We start from the raw sequence: 24,813 nt of genomic DNA, 5'->3' as shown, positions 1-24,813 counted from the left end.
CCCCCATGCAGTGACACCATCTCTGGCACAAGCGCAGCCGGGAGAGGCGGGTGAGGGAGCGGGGCTGGGGCTGGGGCTGGGGCTGGCCGTGCCGAGATGTGGAAATCCTCCTACAGCACCATATAAACTTCTGCAGTTGTTTTGGGTGACAGGCCAAAATATCACATCCCTCACCTCCATGGACGTTCAGGCGGCCTCACAGCTCCTGGCATAGCATGTGCTGGCTCACCTAGGGCAGGTCTCCATCTGCTGTGTAACCAGACGAGTTTTACTCTTCTGCTGAAATACGTGGGGTGCATACCCCTTTCTGCTGCAGGCCTTGGCAGGTCTTGTGTTTGGAGGCTGAAGATGTTCTCAGACCAGAGCGTTTCTGTAGAGAGTTGTCTGAGGAGCTGTGCCAGGAGAGTAAGTTTTAACACTAATCCACGAACAGTAACAAACCACTATGAGCAGACAATAGTCAGCAAGAGATTTGGTAGAGGTCGGATATGAAGATGCTGTACTCTTAAATACGGTGTATAATGTGTTGCTTATATCTGCTGCTCTCTTGAGTGTGGATGGTGGCAAGTGTTTGTTGAAGGAGTTAAAGGAGAGACCGGTATACCTTGGCTTCCTCACCAGGCAAACTGCGAAATTGTAAAATGAAATTGTAGCAAAGAGCAGAATTAATAGATGACGTGTAGACAAATGCGGTATACTGAGGAAAAAAATCGGCATAGCTTTTGTAGAACAGGTTGTACTTCAGAAACCAGTGAGCAGTCTTTGAGGAAGTCAGAGACCATCTCAATAAGGATGATGGGTTTTATATAGTGTGCTTAGATTTCCAAAAAGATTTGACAAAGGCTCATAAAGCAATTAAGCTGTCACAGGTTGAGAAGGAGGATCCTCACACGGATTAGTAATTGATTAAAAGACAGGAAACAAAGAATAGGAATAACGGCCCTCCGTTATTAGTAACTAGGTTACTGGTGGAGTTCCAGTGGAACTGGTAGAACCTGCATTGTTCTGTTAATGTGGGGCATGGAAAAGGATGTGAATGCTGATGTGACAAAATGTGCTGCCGATACAAAAGAAGTAAGAATAGTGCAAATAAAAGCTGTCTGTGAAGCACTGCATAGGTATCTAACAATGCTGAGTGACAGGACAATAAAATGAGAGAGGGAATTCAGTGTCAATGAATGCGAAATAATATACATGGTGAAAAGCAGCCGTAACTATATGTATACAATGATGGGCTCTAATTACCTTCCATCAGTCAAGAAAAGTATCCTGGAGTCATCATGGGTGGTTCTCTGAACACTTCAGCTCAGTGCTTAGGAGCAGTCAAAAAGACAAATTGAACATCAGAAATTAGGAAAGGAGTAGAGAACAAAACCAGAAAGCATTACTATACCAGTCCGTGAATCGTGATGTGCCCACATCTTAATTGTTGTATTTTATCTCAAAAAGGATAATACAGAAGTTAAAAGATACAGAAATGGATGAGTGTGAAATGAGGAGCAGATGCTAAGGAGAGAAGATCTGTTCTAGTTTGGAAATGACATGACTGGGTACAAGAGAAGTCTCTGAAGTGCACGTGGTAGAGACGGTAAACTGGGAGGCTTTTATCACAGTTGTTCATAAGGCAAGAACTGCGTGCTCCAAAAGTGGTGGGTTGGCAGTGGCTTTTTGAGACAAAAGGGAATTCTTCTCCTCATACAGTGCAATAAATTCTGGAGGTCAATTTTACAGAAATCAGAAATTCAAAAGTGTTTTGAACAAACATGTGGACCGTAAAGGGAGGAGAAACAGCTGACAAAGAGTGTAGCTGGAGCTGGGGCTTTTGTGAGAATTATAGGAGCTCTTGAGAGGGAGGTAAAGATAAGGGATAAATAGAACGTAAGGATGTGTTTTGTTGCAGAGAAAACACTGTAAAATATAGGTTCCATTTTAAACCATTTGGGGTTTTTTGTTTGTACTGGTCTTTTTAGTTTAGGTTTGACAAACTCCAGAAACATTAAATATTGAGGTAGGTCTTTCTATAATCCTTATTTTATCCTCTTAACTAGTTTGGAGATGGAGATGGGTTTTGTTTGGGGTTTTGTTTAAAGCCTCATTCTCTTTTTAAGTGTTAGTGTTTGTTTATTGTGCAGATTCAACCCCTGACCGTGGTATTCTTCATTGCTATTGAAAGTTAATGGGGGAAAAATTGCATTCCAAACATTTGAACCTGTAGCAGCCATGGCTGAACTTAGTTGATCTCTGGTGATCGGTTCAATTTAGTTACGATTTTTAGCCATTAGGCTGGGGCTGAATGATGGTGATTTGGTTGAGGCCAAATGTCTGTAGAAAATTGGCTGTTTGATAAGAGCCCTGTTATCAGAGGGGGATACTTTCTCATTTACATTTAGATGAGTATTGATTATTTATTTACTCAGAGAAGTGAGATTCGTTCCCAATCTTATCTCTCTCGTCTCTGCTTGTCAGCAGAAAGAGAGATAGAGCTCCTGACATCAGCCCAAGATAACAGCACTTTGTAGTGAAGATAAAAGTTGGAATGGGCCTTTTTCTAGTCTTGACTGAAAGGATAAGTTTTAAAAATTAGAACTGATGGGTCATGCTTTCAAAACCCCATTCTGAAGGCTTTGCAGCTTAAATGGCAACAGAATTGGTTTGTTGTTATGTGGATGGCCACTCACCTTTTGTAAGAGCGCTGCTTAATTTGGTTATGCGGTGGGATTCTTCCTGCGGCACCTTTGTGTTGTGCCACAGGAACCCTGTGGATGTAGTATTGGGGGCTGGTTCCTTGTTTGTTTTTAATTCCTGATAAACCTTCCTCTCTTTAAAGGAGTATCTTGAAGTAAGTACGATGTATATGTGTAGGCAGAAACCATGGTGTGGATGGTTAAACGGGGATTTTAGTGGAAGGGATATGTGTTGTGGAGTGTCTGTCGAAGTCAGCCCGGTTCCTCCACAGCTGCTGGTCTGCCAGTGCGCCCGAACAAGGGTAGGAGAGAAAAATCGCTGTTGCTGGTAGTATTTGCAGCATGTGGTTTAGGCACTCGCTTCTGGATGCGGGATGCTTTACCAGTAGTGTGGCCCAAGAATGGAGAAGACCTAATGCCTCAGGCCACCAGATCTGGTGGAGAAGGGGCCCTGGCTCACAGGCCCTTCCTCGGGGCTTGGGCGGCCTGGGGGGCCCCAAACAAATCCCTGCTAGTTTTTGAACAAAAAGAGTTTGCTTGAAGGTATAGCCACTTCTTTCACCGTTTTGTGGCTCATTTCAGACCACTGACTTGTCCCCTCCTTCCTCTCCAGACCCACCAGCACTTGTTTCTCCAGCCCTGCTTGCTTTAACCCAGCAACAGTTTCTCTCTCTCCAAGTATATGTGACGAAATTACAGAACGAGAAGGGGAGTTCATATTCATTAGCTTTACCTTCTGGGTATTTTGCCTTGGTGATTTCCATTTTAACGTGCTTGCTCCCACCTTGATGGGGGAACATAACAGACATGCTGGCTCCAGCGAGCAGGGCTGTGTGAGAGCCCTGGGCTGCGGCCCCAGCCCGATGCTGCTGGATGCGGGACGTGCTTGAGCTGCGGTCCCTGCCGTCAGCGGGAGAGCTTGGCTTGGGTCACGGGCCAGGACCGTCTGTGCCAGGATTTTGAAGGTTTATTTCACAACTGCGCAGAGCATTTGCATCAGATTACAGAAAACCATAAAATCCAGCTTTGGTATTACCACTTGAAATTTTGTTGAAATTCCCAGAGCAGTATTCTGTTAGGAGACCATTAAATTACCTAATATTTCTACTACAATGACATCATTTGAGCTTGGGAGAGAAGTCTGGTGGTAAAACCCCTCCACAGAGTCAGCCTAACATTTTTTTTGTCTGTTGTGAAGTAGAGGTCATGCAAATGTGTACAGATATTTAAAATATGTTATTTAAGGGTAGATACTCTCTAAAAATTAATTTACACTTTTTTTATAAACTTCTTAGTATTTTCTGATTTAAAGGAGTTATTCGTATGGAAGGTTGCCTTGGTTTCTGATCTGTAGCTCTGTTTCATTGCTTTATTAGCAGATGGTTAACACAGTCTTGACACAAACTGGATAAAACAATTTACCTGATTATAGAATTCTCAAGTTGCTCCAGATAAAAATCATCTTTTGACATTGGCGTGGTAGTGTGGAGGGATATGATCACCGATGGCTCTCCGCAGGATGATGGGAAGCTTGTTCAACAGCCTGAGGATTGTTTCCGAGATGGGTGATGATGTTGTTCTGAGTGGATCCAGCTGATGGGATCAGATCCACACAGAGGGATGGTAAACCACTGTCAAGCTCTTGCTTGTAACCTTGTCCCCTTGTCGTTGTGTGCGTATGATTCCCTGGTAATTTTAAGGCTTGGGTAGCATTGATGCCTGTCCTTTCGCCCCATCCCAGTGTCTCAGAAGCACAGGGATGCGTCCATCTCTGTGCTGGAGAGCGCAGCGTCTGGTTCGGTGCCAGTCCCCTGCAGCAGCTCTCGCACAGCATTGCATGAATGAAAGAAAATTGGGTAAATAGAAATGATTTAGTGGGATAGGTGAAGGTATAATACTTAAAAGTGTGTTTTATGGAATGGATCACATGTGTGTTCTGGGTGCGTCGACCTGAGAGGGCACCCATGAAGGCACCAGGGAGGCTGGGGCTGGGAGCGGAGCAGGGGCTGTCACCGCACCGCGCTCAGGGCGGCCTGCCCAACCGCTCATAGTTCCAAAAGGGGCTGATTTCACTTCTTCCTCTGCTCTGATTTTAAATGCTTTTGGGGTGGGAGTGGGAGAGAGGCCGTAACGAAGAACCAGGGAGCTGGGACAAAGTGATGGGCACTGGCATCAGCAATTCCTGGTCCCGGTGATGGTGGGCTGAGGCTCTGGTGGAGGCAGGAGGCTCCACCTGTGGTGGGAGCACTTGGAGTTAGGGGTTTGGTACCAGGTACCCAGAGCACAGACATTCAGATGGGAACCAACAGTTCTCCTAGCTTTGTCATTGCTGGGTATCATTCAGCATTTGGACGTAGTTTGGGAACCTCTGGAAGGTACCTCTTACAAACAGACAAAGCAAGTGGGTTTTGCTCTCACTGAATCTGTTTTTAAACCTCCACCAGTTTCTAAACACAAATTGATTTACCACTTTGATATTTGTTTCAATTCAGTGTATTTTGTTTCTGCCTAACAAGCCAGGCCTCTGTTTATTTAATTTATTTTAGATTTTTAATCACATTTCCAGTAGCTGGGAGAAGAGAAACGATGGTGCTGAATATATTTGCCTTTCTGTTGTTTGTGCTGTTCCTTGAGTGCGGTTTGTTCGGTAAATGCTTCGCCCAGCTCCACGTGCGGTTGCTGATTGTGCTGGGTGGGGAGGGAGCAGTTGTGCTTTCCTCCCGTGCCTTGTAAATAGCCTGGCTCTGTCTCTGCTCTGAGAGTCACCGGCAGTAAGGGGGCTCCATTTTACGGAGAAATAATGTTCCACTTCGGGAGCAGAACGCGCTTGGGCTGGGCGGCCAGCGCTTCACATGACTTCTGGGGAGATGAAATGAGAAGCCGTAATTGAAATTCTGCTGTAGTAAATTTAGAATTAATTGGCTAACAAATTCCATTTCTTAGGCATGCCATCTGAGGCTAAAATACTTAATTTTTTTATATGTTTTAAATATTTCATCATATACTATCATAATTCAAAGTCAGGAAACATTCAGAAATATTTGAAGTACTGATAAAGAGGGAATCGATTTCGTTATTTCAGTTGTAGTTTTTTTGTTACATTACGACCTGGTTAAAGGTGCTTTGCATCACTTAAATTTTTTTCAGGTATCTGCTTAGCATTGCTTTACCGAATTATACAGAAATTATACAGCTGAGAACTTTGTGTGCCCGTCAGCTCTCGGGTGTGAGCAGGAGCGGAGATCCTGGGGGGGCCGGCAAGGACGGGAGCGCCTCTGCCTCCACCGGCTCCCACCTTTGCCTTTTCTTCTGCCCGGGGTCCCACATGAAGCTGGCTTACCCGAGTCACCCCGGTCACCCTGTCAGGTCCTCTCCCATCCGCTGTTCGGACAGCAGGCCTGGAGCTGACTTACAGGGGTTTCACCTGGAATTGTATGAGTGTGTTCTTTTTTGATTCCAGTTAAGGTGTGTAGTTTAAGGATCCATTCAACTAAAAGACTTTTTTTTCTAAGTGGCTGAATTTTTGTAAAAACAATTTTTAATACATTTTCTGTAGTTAGAAAACAGTTTTTTAAGTAGTATCATCTTTCCTTTGGTGACTTGATTTGAGAAGGAAATTGGCACTTGAAGATCTACAGTTAAATGCAATGTATGTGAAAGTAATTCATTTGAAGCAACAGCATCTGTACGTGCTTATGTTTGATGCAGCTCAATGCTAACACTGTCCAGATCTCTGGAAAAAGATAAAACCCATCCCTCAATGACCCTTTCTGCTCCTTGCAGCCGTTGCGCTGCTGGGTGATGCCGAACTCCACCCACCACGTTGTCTGGAGTCAACCTGGAAAGCAGTGCCGATCGCTGCTGAGGTGTAAAAAAAATCCTTACCCCCCTCCAGAAGTGCAGCCTTTTGAGAAGTGCATCATTGGTAGAGGTAGAAACAGCGAAATTGGGTGTCGTGGAGCTGGTTTTCACGGTAAAATGCCATTCGTAAAAGAAGGGCTGCTTTCCTTCCCGGGCGTTTCTCAGTGCTCTGTGCAGACACGGCCGAGGCCGCGGCAGCCGGCCCTGCGCACCGGGCCCGCGCCAGCCGTCCCTGCGCAGCCTGTGCTCTTGGCTTTCCACGCCCGCGGAGGGTGCGAGCGTACATTTGGTTGAGCCTGCACTCACAAGGCAGGATTCAACCGCAAACTGGCAGAGTAATGCCCTCGGGCACGCAGGGTAGCGCCTGTCTGGGCCAGCTGTGGCTCATGGGGCTGGACCGCGGTGTGCCGCAGGCCCGGGCAGCGCGGGAGCGGGTCCGTCCACCGGCAAACAGCAGCCAGGGTTGCGTTCACAGCAGCCTGTCTTCAGTCTGGAAAGAGCCACAGAGAGGGGGGAGCAAACACGTTGTACTTTTTCACATCAGGGAAGATGCCCAGGTAATACAACGTGGCTATACAGCAAGGTCTGAGTAGGTATTTCTTACAACAGGCAATACCCCTGTCTTGCGGCATGGGCAGGGTATTTAACACAGGCTGATCTGGTGTAGGAATAATCCAGAAATGTTGGACAGAAGTTTGTCAAGCAGCGCTCTTAGGCAGCTGAAGATGACTGGAATATGTTGTTTCCTTGCACACTGTCCCCCACTTTTTTATGATAGGGCCCTTCCCTTTGGCAAAGAGCTTTGAACCATAAACATCTACCTGCCTTACCTCTAGGCTACGAGTAATCTCATGTTAGTTGAACGTGCTAAGCCATCACTTTGTTAGCAAACAGATGATTTTACAAGTTACTTTATGTTTCAGGTCCTCAGTATCGGCTGGAGAAGCAGAGTGAACCTAATGTCCCAGTAGATTTAGACTGTACCTTGGAGAGCCAGAGCACTTTGGAATTCTGCCTTGTCCGGGAGAACAGTATGTTTCCCCTTTTCACTTTTGCTCTTGTAAATTGCTTAAACTCACATAAGTTATGTATTTTGGAATACAAGCTGTACTGTCTGGGCAAGTAAGTTTTGACAAGACTCTCTGTCCTGAGGCACTCCTCAGTTGTGCCAAAACAATATTCCAGAGGGAAATGATGGATTTCATACCTTCTAGTAAATAGTCTGCATCCTGTTTATCACTTCATGGTTAATCTTTTTCTGTTAAACTCCGCTCTGTAAAGTTATGACCAACCCTGAGAAACACTGGAAATATGAAACTTCTTCTGTTGCAGGCATTGCTTAGTGAATTAAGTGGTTGGTCTGCAGTATATTTTGCCATGTCAATACGGCTGTTAGAGGCACTGATTTTTTCCTAATATAATTTAAAGAAATTAACCATGCAGATATAACTAGAGCAGTTTGATGATTTTTAAAGTGCTAGACAAATAATCTTCTCTCCAGCTATATTCAAATATTTTTATTCTGTTACTGTTTTAATGGTCCTAATATTATTTCCTGATTTCTTTCTTTACAAGGAATTATATGAAACTTTAAAAAAAAAAATTAACATTGTTTTTTGTTTGTCCTCCATAGCATTTTGGTCTGTCCTTCGTTCTTATCAACAGTCATGCTCTCAGTTTTGTTTTTTTTTTCATTCCATTTTAATTCAGCTGTAAAAATGTTGGTTGTACTAATGAGGAAACCGGTAGCATTCATGCTCTCAGCCAAGACCATGCTCAGATAGTTTCCTGCAAACAATCATAGTAAGAGCCTGTTTCAAGTAGTAGAGGAGGTTTTTTTCTTTCTTTACAAAGATTAGAGCTTTCCATTTATGCTTTTTGTCTATAGCATTTCGTATTTTATCCTAGAATGACAGCAGAGCATCCCCAAAGTACCTCCTAATTCCAGTGGTGAGTAGTAGACTCTACTCCCATGTAAGCAACAGCAGAGGTGAGACGCAGATGCCGCAAGCACTCACTGCTGATTTGGCTGCCATTCTCCGCAGAGTGGGACTTGCTCCCAAAATATTCTTGATGCTTATGGTTCATTTCTTCATAAAATGGTTCCAAGAAACTATAGGAGAGAGTGCAGCAGAAGGGAGCAGGCGTGCTGTGCATGAGGAAGTGGAGCAATACTAACCTCGCTAATGAAGTTGCACTCTTCCACAAGCCAGAATTCCCTGATGTCTGCATCCCAGCAATTATTTTTGTATCAACTTTTAATCTATGAAAAGATGCGTACTAGTCATACTTTCATAGGTTTTGCACATTTTGATTAAAAAATAACATTTTTTTTTTTAAATCCAGGCTCTGTAATTAAAAGTGTATCATATATACTGCATTTTTGGTGGTTTTTCATCATCTGTGGAGGAATTCATGCTGTGGCTTGTAGCTATATCTACTGATGCTCTTAGCTCTCATGAGTGACTAGGTTCAGGTTGCACCATTACTTTAATAGTAAATCTGTCGTAAGTTTGTAAGTGGTTTAGCAGGAGGCATTCAGTCTACTCTGCATCAGTAGCAAATGCTCCAGGAGAGCCTCAGAGGCCTTGTCTCAAAATAAATGTCAGTCGTAATGTTGAAGGAACACTTTTCCCTGAAGTCCTCATGCAGCGACTGCTCCTCTTCCCTCCTAGGCGAGGGGACACGAAAGCAAGCTCCTCGGCAGAACAGAACATGGAAAGGTATAGGATAGATCCCTGAGACTGTCAAGTCAAAAGTACTCTTAATTTGTGAGCTCTCCTGGCCCTCGTTAAGCAAATTGATGGTGGCCACACTAGGACAGTGGTTTCCCCGTAACAGGGATCGCCCTGGGCTGGACCCGGAGGTCTCCCCGGAGCTCCCCGTGCTCCCGGTGCTGCTGCAGCAGCCATCCTCCCCTGTTGCATTGGCATCACGGTGGTAGGTGGTGGCTTCTTGTCCCGTTCATGGGTCTTGTGTTTGTCAGGCAGCACCTGGAACGTGGACAAGCGGAGGCAAAGCAGGCACTTTGACTCTGTAGAGTTCAAGAGCAAGTCACTGTTTTAGTCTGTTCAAGACTGCAGTAATCTAGGCAAAATAATAAATGCTTACATGAATTCTGTCTCTTTTCTGCTGTGCTGCTACTGAGTGTTTTCTGAATTGATACCAAACTCGAATAAGGAATGCAGGAGAAATCTTCTGCTTATAGTTTCTCCCTCGAAATGTGGGTGAATTCAAAGTGATCTTCCATTGTCCCTGCTCGGGAATATATGTGAAACACCCTTGCAGTTAACTCTCTACACACATAGATGTTCAAGGACAATACAGTATATAAGATCAGTCGTAATTCATGCATTGTACATAGCCTGGTTCCCCCAATACACAAGAAGAAATTGGATTTTGTAGTGCTTAAGGAGCTATCTTTTGACATGGCATTAGAACAGAAATATTGACAGTTTTGCACTATTAATAAAATAATAGCTTGAAAATCCTAACATCAAAATGAAATATTCATTTCATGCATTTTGTTTTTATTTGAAATACATTTAGCTTAGATATGCCAGTCAGGAAAAACTCTGTTATAACAGCTATTATTTGTAAATGTGCTCTTCATAGTCTTATATTCATTTATAAATATATATATGTATGATGCCAAACATCTGCTAGTAAAATAGCTGCCAGTTTCCTTTGGGCAAATAGAAAGTTTATATTTCCAGGGTATTAAATGAAACACAAAACTTTCCATTATTAAGAAATATGTGTGGAGAAATCCCCTATCTATCCAACATTTACTAATAGCATTCGAACTAATAAACTGTTTCCAGTATGCAGAACTTTTAACTCGCACGAAGATTTATCTTTAAACTAAAAGCCTGCACTTTGTAATGTGAAATGCTTTTATGTGTAGTAGCAAACTGTTCATGGCTAATTTAGTTTTATTCTTACCATCTTACTTCTGGAAAGTTCCTCTTCCTCATTTTATCATTAGATAGTAATTAGTATTCAAGGGAAATTGGTCTTAATATATTAAAATTGGTTTAGTGCCTTTAGACCTGTACCAAAGCCAGTGTCTTATTGGAAAATATAATTGGGGACTCTGTGTATGTAATTAATTGTATTACAATTAAGAACTTTCATTAAGCAATATACTAGTACATTAAAGTAATAAGGGACATTTTTGCAATGCAGTTAACTTTATATTTTGTTGTTTTATTGAGGAAATACAGGTTCACTTGCTCTTGACTAGGCTACATACAGCATTTCAATGTGCTGATATTACTGATGTGTCATTTTTATATATCCTCTAGTGCTTACAACAATCCCTTTTGGATAAGGCTGCTTGTTTTAGCTTCTAACTTATTTTCAGACTCGTGTTTCTGGTGCCTGTTGTTTCATTACTGTTTGTCTTATTTGAAAAAACAGGATTTTCTATGATGAGATTGGACTGAGTTACAAATACAACTCTGTATTTCACAATAGTTCAAGTACTTGAACAAAAATACTATCTCTATGCTGAACCTGGTTTAAAAAACGGGAACAAAACCAAAAAAAACAACAGAGTGAGTAAAGATTTTCAACTGTGTTCATGCGGGTTCTTGTCTTGTGCCTTGTTTGTCCCACACCTGACTCCAGCTTTTTTTTTTTCACTTTTCCTTTCACAAAGTAGCTCTGAATTAGATAAACTATAAGGAAAAAATACAGAGGTCATTGCACACTGAGTCTCCATGCTGTTACGTGAAGGAGTTTTTTCTGGAATGGGAATCTGTTCCTCCCAGGACGAGCAGGCTCTCGGCCAGCAGAGCCCTGTCGCTGGGTCGGCTGTTGGGCTAAATAATAGACCTGGAGCATCCACTTTACTTGATTGTCTTCCCAAGCAGAAGCTTTTACATTCAAAAGCCACACTGTGATCTCCATTACAAATACCCTGACAGGCCTGTAAATATTTGACAGGTTTATTCACAGCTGCTTGCATGTGGAAAATATTTTTATGATTTTCCCCGCATTTGGCTGGTGAAGATGGCTCTTCCCTCCGCAGCCGGACGCCGGCAGTCTCGCAGACATCCTCGCAGAGCTGCGGGGTAAGAGCAATATGCCAAGTTCTCCGGTCAGGTTTTTCCCTGCAGGGCATTTCTCTCTGTTGTTACTGATATTACTGCTATTATCCAGTGCACCCTCAGGGGTCCGCGTGCCTTGCCATCTTTAGACAGATGATCTGTTTTGATGGTGGAGTTCCTGGCTGCTCTCCCAAGAGCAGCAACTGTAGAAATTCTGTAAACCTGAATCCATTCACAAAGCTTCATAAAACAAAGTCGGCAGAGGTTATGGGTACGCGAAGGATCTGAAAGGCTTCCAGAGCAAAATCCCAGCGTTCGGCTGCTCCGGCTGTGGCAGTTAATGCTCCTGCAGCTTAGACACTGACAAGGTGTTCACGATTTTAGTTACACTGACAGTTTTTTCCCCTGGATATGATCTGGCAGGCTGCTAATTTTCTTTCTAATACTTTTAATTTGGGTGTGTGCAATCGGGGAAGACTCAGCTTCGTAATAGCCGTGTAAAGTCGACATGTAGTGTCCCCGCTTTGCCGGTAATTCAGTGTGGATGGTGAGGCTGGGATGGTTTGGGGCCAGGCAGGGAGGCTGGGAACAGAAAGGCAGCGGTACCCGCAGAGCATCCTGTGGGTCTTCATCTTACGGAGCGTGTTAAGAACATTTCACAGGGGTTGCAGGAGCGAGGTTAGTACGGTGCTGTTCTTTGTGTTATTTCTGAATTTCCTATCACTACCAATTCAGTTTGTCTGTTGGTGCTAGCGATTCTTTACCTGTAACAGTGTACGTAAAACCCTGCGATGGAGTGCTGACGAGGTGAGTCTCATCACCCTCTGGCAAGGCGTCGGAAACCCTAGAGCAGGGCTTCGTTAGGGACGGCACTAACGGCCTCCCTGCAGAGCGGGGTGCGCGGGGCTCACGGTTCCTCTCCCCCCTCGCCAGCAGTGACCCCTCCGCACTGCTTGGGTTCACGCCGTGTTGCTGTCTCTGGGGGTCCTTCCCTGCCGCAACGTGTCCCCCTCTGTCCCCAGCGCCCGACTCCCCTGCAGGGTCCCGCCGTGCCATGGCCTATATCCCAGCACGGCGTGCCGTTGTGACCACATGCTGTGGGGCCAGGGCTGGCCGCGTGACTGGGAGCCTCTGCCGGGGCTGAACGGGCGTTTCACTGGTTTCCATCGGTGGAAGAGGGCCCCCATTCGCGCTGGACTGCAGGGCAGCAGTGCCATTGCCATCTTCCTGATTTGCTTTCAGGCACTGCCATGCCACAGTGTTTCGAGATGCTTTTAAGTGCACCAAAAAGTTTGACATATCTCAGTGTATCTTTGAAGTACTGCAGCATGAGGGTTTGACATGATACATTATGATAATCCATAGTATAGAGACATTAACACAGGGGTCTTTGACAAAATACATTGTAATGTCTCTGAAGGAGCCATTACAATTTATCTTGTCATTCTGGAGCATAGAGTGGTTGCAATGTTAAGATGGCTCTGCATAAATTCACATGTAGACTGTTGCATTTGATTTTTGGAATTCTTTCAAGTCGAATGGCAGAGCCCGATCTGTAGCTTAACCCTTTGCTGTCCCCCTTCCCCAAAGGAAGGTCCCCAGTTGCGTGTCAGGAGGCTGCGGTACAAGCGGTGAGGAGTGGGCATCCCTCTCGCCTGCTGTCCTCTGGGCAGGGTGGAAAGCTTACGTGACTGACGTCTATGAAACATGAATCTCCTGCTTTATTCTCTCAATATGTATTTTGACTCATTTAACAGCAAATGCTAACCTTACTTTGATACAGACATGAAAGATATTTTTCATAAGCAGTGACATTTGTTACTGAATTAACAGATAGAAAAGGGAACGCTTTCAGCCAGCAGGAAAAATGCTCCGTGCCCAGGTGGGGTTTTTCTTCTCTCTCGCCTGCATTTGTCCTGCCTATGGCCACCACCCCAACAGTTTCCCGTGCTGAAACGAACGGCATGTACTTCTGCAACTCTGAATTACCTATTTAGAAGGGAGCCTGCTTCTGCATCCACGGTATGTGTCTGAGACAAGTGCCAGGGTTTTCCTCCCCTGGGAGCTGTGGCCTTTCCTGGCAAACTGTCCCCTTGTCATTGAGGCCCAAACGTGGAAACTCGCCATAGCTTCCCTGCGACCTGAGGTCCCCGAATGTTTTGGGAATGTACCTCCTCCAGGGAAGGGTCAGTGCGGGAAGTGTTAGTGTTGAAGCTGCTCCAACTGTGTGAGTCTTGAACAAAATTAATACAAAAAAATCTGACAAGTTCTTAGACTGCTTTGCTGGATCTTTAAGATCTGTACTAAAATTCCATCATCTCATCTTCCCATTATTAAGATTTCGGCAAAATATAAAGTTTTCATTAATCTCCTGCAGCAAATTTAGTACTCTGAACTGGCAGTTGATTCAGCTTTTAGGACTACATTAGCTGGAATATTAAACAAAACGTGTCATTCTTCAGTATCTTCTATAAGAAGCTAAATCAGTTTTCAAACATATTTATACCACTTTATCTAACAGCATCTGAATGATCATTTAGAGCTGAGATGCTTTATTAGCAGCTGGCATAGAAATTACTCTGCACAAAATTATATATCACATTATAGTAATGTTTAAATTGGTGTTAATCCAACGTCATAAAATGTAAAAAATCTTCAAAGTGTGTTATATTTTTTCAGTAATTGGCATTTTGGCTTAATGAGATGTTACCTTTTATAAAGCCAGTACCTGCAGTAGTAATGAGAATACTAATCAGTAAATAAAGCGCCGCTTCGTTACCGCAGGGCTGAGATCAGAGTGCCCGAGGTGCTACCAGCGCTGCAGCAAGATGCCAGCGTCATATCCCACGTGGGGGGATGCTGAAACACGGAGAACTGTGCTAGTGCGTCCGTCGAGGGCGGCACCTGAAAATGCTGCTCTGGTTGGGGATGGGTCCCCCTTCTCCAGGCTCCTCCCCGGGGTGCAAGGCTGTGGGCGTCCTGACAGGGATCCCAGCGGGTCAGCCCCCGGGGATGTCTGTGGTCCAGGGATGTCTCGTGCCACCTGAGAATCCGCTGTGGGGATGTTGCACTGCTCTTCGTGTGGGACGCAAATGCGTATCGTAATGTCGTTAATGAATTAGTGATTTTGTCTTTGGATGGAGGGTGAGAATTTCCTCCTCCCAGAGACATGGACTTGAGCATTTTGTTCTTTCTTAAAAAGCCATCTGCAGCGGCAGACGTCACAGCCGTACTTACATACCAGCTGAATCGTAGACCGTATTTTAAACCTCTCATTCATTATTGTTGGCTTATTTTGCAGGTTCAAGAGGAGAAGAGGTCTCGGAGGAGGACCCTCAGATCGATATAGCTACAGTTCAGGACATGCTCAGTAGCCACCATTACAAGTCCTTCAAAGTCAGCATGATCCATAGGCTTCGATTCACCACTGATGTTCAGTTAGGTAAATCAATCCATACTATAACGCTTAGGAAAATGGAACGGTTCAAACCTTTGCTCGTCTCTAATAGCTGACTGTCCACCTCAGATGTTTTTAAAGCAGTCATTATCATGTTGGTGCATTTTATCGTGGAGCACATCACTTGAAAGTGTGGCTAGCATTTCAGCAGCTGAAAAAAAATTGTTTTCAGTTGAAAATACTTCAGTATTTTTATTATACACAATCAGCTAGCACATGTTTCTTCTGAAAGAAGGCCATTATTTAATGACCTCATCTCTTTTTTTTTTTAATCTCGGCTTCCTGATGGAAAGCTTCTTGCCAACTGTTTTGTTATTTTTAAATGAGGCTACGCAAAATTAGGAATGATTAGGTTTTTCCTTTTCTGAGACTGAAAGATTTTAATGACCAAGTGGAAATTTGAGGTGGAACAAAATAAAACTAGCATTCTCTAAAGGTTTTATATTGTCCTTACTAGCTTTCTGAATGCTTTTGAAAACCCGAAGGCCAAGGGATGACAGAATCTTGAATTATAAAAGCCCCATTACTGTTTTCAAATGATTGAATGGCTTTTTATCTTTGTGTTTAAATTGTGAAAATTTGATTAATGATGCATTGGTAGGTGACCTGTGACATTCCTGCAAATACCTTCCATAAAGAAATGATTCAGCAGTAAAATATTAAATGCCTTAATGTTTGCAAAATACATTTATTCTGTAGAATTCAGTAGAATTGTTAAATTTAAACTGTACGAGTTCCTGTATTATTGTCCCTACAGTCTCTTCGTTCTTCCATCCTTAAGCACATGTAAAAGTATATGTCTTTAAAATTTTTACAGAAGAGGCTTTCTCAGTTTATTTTGAACTGTCTTGTTAAGGAAGGATTTATATGCTGGTGCTGAAGCAGGACAGCACTGGGCATGTTTTCTGCTTTTGAGCAAACTATCTGGGTGTGATAGTTTCCTTCCAGTGAAGTTTGACTCACTGTATCTGGGAAGTGTCAGAAATGAGAGCTTGAAAAGGTCATGACAGATCACTAAAGATAAATGGTTAAGGGAGAATAGCTGTTAAATGAAACAAATGGCTTAACTTGTGCAGCAGTGAAGAGGCTGACCCTGTCCAGTAGTCTAAGGACCATAAAATTTCCCTTTTATAACAATCTGTGAACTTGTATATTTTTGATGGCAATACACTGACAATGTGATTTTTATAATCTAATTATTTTTTAAAAAATCAAAGAGAACCCCGGTGAGGTATTCAAAGTTTGAGCAAATGTACAGAATCAAAACCTTTAAATAAAGCCCAAATAAGTGTATGTTGCTGGGGTTTCTTCTGAATTTTTTAAAGATATTAAAAAAGCAATGCTGGTGAAATAAGCATTGGGGTTCTATTTGGATTAGGGCTGCTGCGTGTTAATGTGTTCATCTTGTGCAAGTGCCAGAGTGCTTCGTATAATCTGAAATGTAAAAAACATTATCCAATTTTTTTTCATCACTTGTCAGTAACTGTGGTTTGGGAGCTGTTCTGTGTCGGTTTAATGATGGCCAGTTGCAAAGACTTTTCTCTGTAGCATTTTTATGTCACCAGTTTTATGTAGCAGCCATAGCAAAGCAACAGTTTTTCTAGAGGACACTGAGAATCCAAAATCATTCCTTTGCTCCTTATTGGCAGTATCAATGGTGCTGGTAGCTGTGCAGGAGCGCACCGGCTGTCGGGCTAGCTGAAATACGGCACGGCAGTTGCACTGAAACATCCGTGTGGTTTTGGGGGCGAGTCCCAGTTTCCCAGGCTTCACGCGGAAGGATGTTTACGTGTGACAGAACCTAGAAGTGGTGGAGAAAACACCCAGCACAGCTCATCTCCACTCCCTGCAGTTGGCATGTCACTGAATTTGAGTAGGTTCTGTACTGGATTTTATTTCAGTTGCGTAGAACAGATAGCGATAGCATGAGCTATGTTTGTGAATTACTGTTTGCCTACTGGTACTTTTTGAAACGTTTTAGCTGTTTTGAGGCCTGATGATTGAATTTGAGGCAAGGTTTGCCAAAAATATTGGGCTAAGCTCTATTTTCTGCACATTGTGCATAGTTCTTCTATAGGAAAAAGCGATACATAGGAGGAATGACCACCGCGTGACTGATGGTTTTATTACAGTGGAAGGCTTTAGCCGTAGCAGTTAAGGTCTGGGGTTTTATGTTTTAGCTCATGTTACAGTGTCATGCACATTCAGTAGTACTCTCAGCATTGTTACAAAGGTTCTATGTGTTGTGAAGGGATAAGGCACGTGCTTGTGTATCGCAGCAACAAAACTAAAAGAAGCATATTGTCTTGGAAAATTACTGCTGGCAAGTATTTCAGAAAAGGAGGGGCAGTTGCAGACCCCAACAAAGGAAGGAAGAGCAGAACCGTGTTACTGGACTAATACTTCCATGACATTTCTTTTGCTAAAATGAATGAATTAAAAAAATACTAGAAGAGGCATTTTTACTTCAGTGTTGAGTATGAGTAATTTGTGCTGCGATGCAGAGACTGCAGAAGCCACATACATAATACTGTTTTGATTTTACATTTCAACACCTACAGATTGTGAGAACAATAACACAAAAAAGACTACATTCTTTGTCAATGTGCTCTTTGGATGTGCATGAGCTTAAACCAGTGATGTCGAGATACAGAAATAATGGATGAAGTATACAGCAACAATTTGCAGATAAAAATAATAGAAGTTAAAGTGTATTTTACATGATAAAAAAAAGATGAAAGAGGAGGAAGTCTGTTACATCTGAGATGGTTACAAAATCCATGCTTGGTGAAGTAGCCTTTGCTGAAAAGATTGATGCAATGGGGAGTGACCTTGGCTTGGAGCAGGAGCTGGTGATGTATGTATGAGCATCTCTCTGCTAAATGGACCCAGATTTGTAGCACTAATATACATGGAAGCCCAGAACCAAACTCAGGATGGCAATAAATCAACAGCCACTTTGGGTGTCATTTCTGGTTTATATTCCACTATTGTTCTATCACTTTAATTCATGTCACTATCATCTGTTCATCTGGAACAGTTTTATATAATTTTCCAGTGGAGTTACCTGACAAATCCTATCAAATTAACAAGGTGCATTAACAATATTGACTGACTGTGAATTCTGAAGTTGCAGGGCCATACAGTGAAATTTTTTTAGGGATATTTTCAGGGGTGACGCTTTTAGAGGAAGGGATGGGGAACAACCCTCACGCACAAAGAATTTGTGCCTTTATTTTTAGAACTTGCACCTTTATTTTTAGAACTTGCCTTGACTTTTTTCAGTGAGAAAACAAGAACTTCTGTTGTCAACTTCACATATTTTCCTTAAACTACAGAAAATGCCATTTTGAATAATTAACCATTGCAGTGAAATTATAACGCCGATTTTAAATAATCTGTCCCAAATTAAATTACAAAACAAAACGGGCTCCAGATACAGCATCAGCCTGCTCAAATTACCTAGTTCTAGCAGTCCTTGTGTTAATTGGACTCTTGATACAATGCTTAATTGAAATGCGATCTCTCTGATGTGACGTATGTTTAATGACAAAACGCATTCTTGGATTAATAGAGGGGGGGGGCGGGGTTGGTGGGTTATTATAACTGATCATAATGGCCGGGGTTAAAATGAAGGTAACCTTGCACTGGTGGAAGGGGCTGCAGCAAGAAGTCCGCTGTAGGTGTCTGCTCCCTCCTGTCTGTATGCTTTGATTTTAGAGTTGCATAAAATACAAACAAACGTGGTTTGCAAATTCTGAAGCTATGACCAGACTTTAAGAAATACTGAGTTAATTTTGGAGGGCTTGGGAGAATCGTTACACATGTGGCATCTTACTTTTATTTTGTCACATCTCTTAAAAGTTCTGTCATCAGCTCCTTTAGGTTTTCTTGTGCTTCGGATGAGCCAAACACAATGTATTTCAAAGCATCCTAGCCAAAACCCTCAAGAGGGAAAAGGTTATCTCTGCTGTTTTTCCAGAGATGCAAGAGTTAAACGATGTTTAAATACCTTTCTCCTGTATTGCTTCCTTTTGTCGCTTTCTCATGAGCTTCACCTATAACTCATGACTGAAGAAATGTAATTATTTTTAAGGCTCCACACATGTTGATGTGAAAAGCACACTGGGAAGTTTGTTCAATGGCGTCAACAGCTACTGAACAATGAGCTTCTGTTCCTCAGTGCGGTGTGGCGGGGCTTTTGCCTCGCAATACTGCAATAAAGACCGCTATAAAGGACAGCGAGCGTCCCGGGCCGGTTCCAGCACGCCGTTAGCCCTCGGCCTGCCCCGGCAGCATCCCACTGGAAAGGCTGTTCTTGCACGACTTTGGAAGTGACGTGCGGAGGGACGACAGAGGCGTTTTCTACTCTCGCTCACAAAAGGTCCGCAGTAGGCTGCGCGTGTGGCAGCGTGCCGTAGCCAGGTCAGCCGGCACGCGGCGGGAGCGAAGCGCCAGCCATCTGGGGAAGCCCGTGTTGGGAAGCAGGGCCCAGCGCCCGTGCCAGGAGCTACACAAATCCTCAGCTTGCTTTCAAAGCAGCCTAATTAGAGCTGGCTTTAAAATGCCAGCAGTGTAAAAACGCACAGGATCTCTGGGACTGGATGTCTTTGTTTATGAGTATCTGGGTAACACAAAGAGCATTTCTGTAACGCTGCGAATGGGTGTTGTCCTCTCATATAGAGGACATAGTGTGTGTGCTGCACAGGAGATAGAACAGGGACGGTGTGTGATAGTGTCTATTACCTGTAATAGTGGTAACTGAAAAACCAGCAGTATCTTTTTATAAATCTTGCAGCTCATGTAGCTACTGCTTCCAGAAGAGCTCTGTTTGTGTTGAGAAGAATTTTTCCTGTGATATTTCTTTCTTGTTGGTGTGCTTATGCAGGAGAATAAAATGCAGATTATCAATGCAGTTTGATAACCATTTGCTTTTGGTTTCAAAAGCTCCTGTGCTTTCAAAAAGCCCGAACAGGCAATATACTTTCATCCCATTTAAGATTTATAAAGTGTGTCAAACGGCTGATATGAAATCACTTAAACAGATCGCTATTGTGGCTCTCTATTCTTTCTCATCTCAGGTATTTCTGGAGACAAGGTAGAGATAGACCCCGTTACTAATCAGAAGGCCAGCACTAAGTTTTGGATTAAGCAGAAACCCATTTCAATCGATTCTGAACTCCTCTGTGCCTGTGACCTTGCGGAAGAAAAAAGCCCAAGTGAGTAGTCCTTTTTATTTATGTTCTCTCTTCTCTCCCTCCCTGTATGTGCTAGATGTCCGAAGAATTATTGCTACCATGTCCTTTTCTTTCTATAGGTGTATTTTATTCATTATAGGATGTTTTTAATCCGACTCAGTTCTGTTATAGGGAGCACAACATAAACAGATAGATATTTTATGAGTGTCCTTTTAATGCTGCTTCCAGCTAATGGCACCATTAAGAGTGTTCCTTGCCCACTATCAGTAGCTGCTAACAGTGTCATCCCAAGGAAACACTGGCTTTGCCTAGCTGGTCTCTAGCCCCATAGCACAGTAGTCAAATATATGTTTCAACATAATTGCCTCTTTTTTTTTTGACTTCTTAATATCCAGACTGGTTTTAAACAATTTCTGAGATGCAGTTGAGGATCTCAGACATACAGTAAGTATCAGCACAGTTGAAATTTGCTGCAACTGCAGCTGCAGGGTCACCAGGATTACGACGTGCCGCTCCGAGAGCTCAGTTTCAGGAAAGCAGTGATGGGGCCTGGCCGGCAGCGATAGCTAAGCTAGCTGGAGAACGGGTTGGACTTCCCAGTTCAGCCAGCTGTCAGTGAGAGGTCAGAGTTTGCTATGTTTAGTGTGCGACTTCAAAAGCCAAGTGCTTTTGCTTGTTGTATTAGCGGAGTAATGAGAGTCTATATCTGTAAAATTTGTCTTGAAAAGCACAAGATAGGCCCTGGGGGAATTGGGCAATGTCTCCCGGTGGTGCCAAAATGTAACTGTCTACTATCAAAAAGTAACTGCGGTTCAAAAACTCAGATGGATTTTATTACACCTGTGCTTTTGCAGGGTAGGGATGCTAAGTATTAAGTACTTATCTGCAAGGTGACAGAGAGAGAGAATTATGTGATACATATTTACAGAGGTAATGATCTGTTGAATTCTCTTGGAAGAGTAAATTTATGGCTGCCACAGATTTTATCAGCAATTATTGAACTATATCCTTCTCCCCTTCATTACCCCTTCCTACTTCCATGTTCTTAATCCAGTCATTGTCTTCCTTTTCTGTCTCTCCAGCAAGATTTCATGATCCTTGGGAAGGCAGGATCACAAGGAGAGACTTCCCTAATGACCAGGCAGTCCAAAACATGTAACGGTTGTCTTTATAGTTCAAGGTGCAGTTTTGCACTTGTAAATATATTAACACCTCTGGGTTTGTAGCCACATTTCATTTCAAAGGCAAACACTTGTGGTGGTAAAATTGTGCTCACAAAATGGGGCTGTATCTGAAAAGCCAGCCTTGAAACCGAAGGTTTCCAGCTCACACTGCTCTCAACACGGTAGTCTGAGACCTTCAAGCTGCCCCCAAAACACCTCCAGAACTGTGTCCTGCAGGGGACGGGGCTCTTCAGCCCCAGAGACCGCACCTGCTGCTGTAGGAAATGATGTTTGTACCCAAATCTTGCCAACCCAGGAAGAAGAATTTCAGCCCCCGAATAGAGTCCAGCGGCGGAAGGGCAATACCTTCACATGGAGACCGTTGAATGAAGAATCGCGGTCACTTTGGAGAGGATGCTGACAGGTTACAACAGAGGCAACCTTTATGATACTGAGGTTTTTTTATTTACTCATTTTTTTTGCGTGGCCATCGTAAATTTTTCATATTAAATAAGTGTTTGTCATAGTTCCAAAAGGAGAAAATAATTCCTCCTGAAATCTGCTGGCCTCTTCCCGATTCACTAAAGGTGTTCCAAAAGTCATTATTTTAGGCCAGTAGAAGAGACTTTTAGTGTGACATCTCAGAATGATACATTTTGGGGAACTCTTAACAGCAGATCAGTATCTCTTGAATTTTAAATGGAAAAAAGTTATTTTAGTAGCATAAAGGAATGAAACTCACTGTATTTCACAAGTTTTGTCTGTGATTTTTATCAGCATAGTGATATATGTTTGTAGCAGAGTTTACATCAAAAATTATTCCCAGATCTTCCTTGAATGAATTATTGCAAAGAAAGAGAGGCTGAGTAAAGATAAGGTCTTTGAGTTCTGCAATATATTTTGTTTTCATGTTTTTATCTCTTGTAATACAAACATGCTCCATCTCGTCTTTCAGAAGTGTTCTGCACATGTAACAGTGCTTGTACAGTTACACCGGGTGAAAACGCAGTGTATGTTTTATCAAGCTGCCTGCCTTCCCTAGACATTGGCAGTTGGGGTTATAAGAAAGTTGAGTGCTGCTTTGCTGGACTGACTTCTTGTAATTCTGAAGAGAGGTGAAGGGCTTGCAGGAGCATCCAAATGTGACCTTACTTTTTAGTAAGGGCAAGGGGTGTTGGGACTGGAGTTTGGTCACTGTGATCAGTATAGCTGGAGGTTTCTGCAACAATTGTTCCTTTGAACCTGGTAGTTAACACAATTTAATATTCAGTTAATTCTTATTTTCTCCAGATTAAAGAGATTTCAGAGTTTTTACTGGTACTTTCCTGCAGAAATGTCAAAACAGAAATTGTGTATCAATATAGTAGAGAGCCTTGTGCTTATTTTCTGTTAGTTTTCTCTGAAAAGACAGGTTCATGGAGCAAAGCTTTAGTGGCACTTGTGTGAGTGTTAAAGGACTCAATGACTTCAGAGATGGCATGTTGTGAATATTTACAGATGGACTCGAAGTCGTTCTGGAGGGGGCTGAAGCTTTCCTGTGCTGCGAGTTCGCAGAACTTAGAGCTGCATCCAGTGGAAACAGAAAATGAAAATAGAAAACTTTGGCATCTAATTTGCCATTAGTGTGGGTATTGTAGGCAGGAATGGCTGATGATTTTTGTTTGCCCTTGTAGTAGGCCTGGGTCAGCATTTGAATTTTTATTTGTAAATTAAATCAGACTCCCTGAATTTAGACAGAGGGAAGCGGTAATGGCCCTGCTGGCTCGATCAAATGCCATTAGAACCCAAAGACACTGTGTATAAACGGCTTGTTTAAATCAGGTTCGGTCTGATTATCACGAGAGATTCTGAATGTTTTGAATCTTGAAAGGAAGCATCCTATCATTGAGAAATAAGATTTAAGCCCTAATAAAGTAGTTGTCATTTTTATAGCTGAAAAGAGCTTTGTATCTCAATTAAGTGTACATAATATAAAGTCTTAAGGAAGCAACATAATACGTTTAATACAATTATATCCCTTTGCAATAGTGTAATTTAAAGGAAATCTGATTCTGTTAATGTCTCTTACATTACTTGGACAAGGGAGAAACTTCAGTGTCACTGACCACTGCCTTTTTACAAAGTGCACTGTGGACCAAGTGCGGCTGTGATGGATGGCTCGTGGCCGTCCCTTCCCAGGACCGGGGCTACCAGGATGCCTCGGCATCCGCACCATGGGAGCGCGGAGCTGGCGCTGATGCATGGCGGGGTGAGCAGACCTCAGGGCAGGCCTTTTAGTGGCACTGAGGTTAATCAGTTGGGCAGACTTAGAGTTTTCAAAATACGTGTGGTTCTTCCATTCATGTGTATTTTACGATAGCTGCAGAAATCTGATTTATTTGATAATTTACTTGAAACAGTGAAGAAATGTTCTCTGTGATCCTTTTTCTGCCATTTTTTTGTTTTAATAAAGCAGATACATCTCAGTTGCTAGGTCAAAATATCCTTAATATTAAGGTAGTCTAAACAAACGTGTTCTGTAGGTCATAGAGTACATTGGTAACTTTGGTTTGTAATTTAATTGCCTGCTTTGCACCCTGCAGCTTAAGATTTCCTTTAAATTCTTATTCCATTGTTGCACTGGGGCTTAACAGAGTGTTAACCTGGTAATAGGCACAGGGCCTCCCCATTATATGTCTCGCTATCGAGCGGTTCTGCATGACTAGTTAAAAAAGATGGCAAGAAGATTAATGAAAGCCGCCTAGTACAGAAGGGGGGTAGGTACCTTTGCGAGACTTCTAGCAAGGAGATATTAGAGCTGAACCAGAGCTTGGCTTTTTCTTTATCCTGTGACCTTTGAACCTGCCTTACTGTCGAGAGCTGCCAGCAGAGACGACGTTTTGATTGATGTTGCTACACGAGTCAGTCTTTCCCATTGAATTCCACATCTGCACGAAAATAGCTTTTCTAGCAGTATTCACACTGGCTGTAAGTGATAGCCAAAGTGATGCCTGAAATGCTTTTATGTAGTTTTCACTAAAGCTAAAGGTATTTGATGTTTTAATTCAGTATCCAGTTCCTCCAGATTATGCATGTTGGGTAATACTAATTTAATGAATTCATTGCTGGGTCATGAAAGGACTAAAAACATACCGAAAGCATTGGGAAGGAAGGGATTCCTGCTTTGCTTGGGGAGCTTAAATAGAGATGTTGCGTGTTTGCTCCGAGCCCTGCAGTGGAGCTGGAGCAGAGAGGCAACAATTATCCATGTGCTCTGCAAATGGTGCACGGAATATTGTGTGGTAGTTCCTAATATTCATGCTCCCACTGTGAAATAACAGAAGAAAATTCGTACGAGAAAATGTTCCCAAACTTCAAGCTTGGAGTGAAAGAAATCTCAAAGTGTATACCAGAAAG

At 42.8% G+C, this 24,813-nt stretch overlaps 1 protein-coding gene across 1 annotated transcript in view; it reads left to right on the top strand.

Moving 5' to 3' along the window:
• MAPKAP1 (mitogen-activated protein kinase associated protein 1) overlaps nt 1-20,275 on the top strand; it is a gene marked incomplete at its 3' end in the record, with an annotated part of 83,265 nt that extends 62,990 nt beyond the window's left edge. The window contains exons 7-9 of the mRNA XM_009697278.1: nt 7,469-7,576; nt 14,901-15,041; nt 20,138-20,275. Coding sequence (XP_009695580.1) covers nt 7,469-7,576; nt 14,901-15,041; nt 20,138-20,275 — 387 coding nt within the window. The remainder of the gene's footprint in view (nt 1-7,468; nt 7,577-14,900; nt 15,042-20,137) is intronic.
• Nucleotides 20,276-24,813: the final 4,538 nt, after the last annotated feature.

The sequence above is a fragment of the Cariama cristata genome, unplaced genomic scaffold (genome assembly GCF_000690535.1).
Source record: "Cariama cristata isolate BGI_N322 unplaced genomic scaffold, ASM69053v1 scaffold14050, whole genome shotgun sequence".
Classification (NCBI taxonomy): domain Eukaryota; kingdom Metazoa; phylum Chordata; class Aves; order Cariamiformes; family Cariamidae; genus Cariama; species Cariama cristata.
Note: the sequence above shows the minus strand (reverse complement) of the source record. Positions and strands in the feature narration are given on the sequence as shown.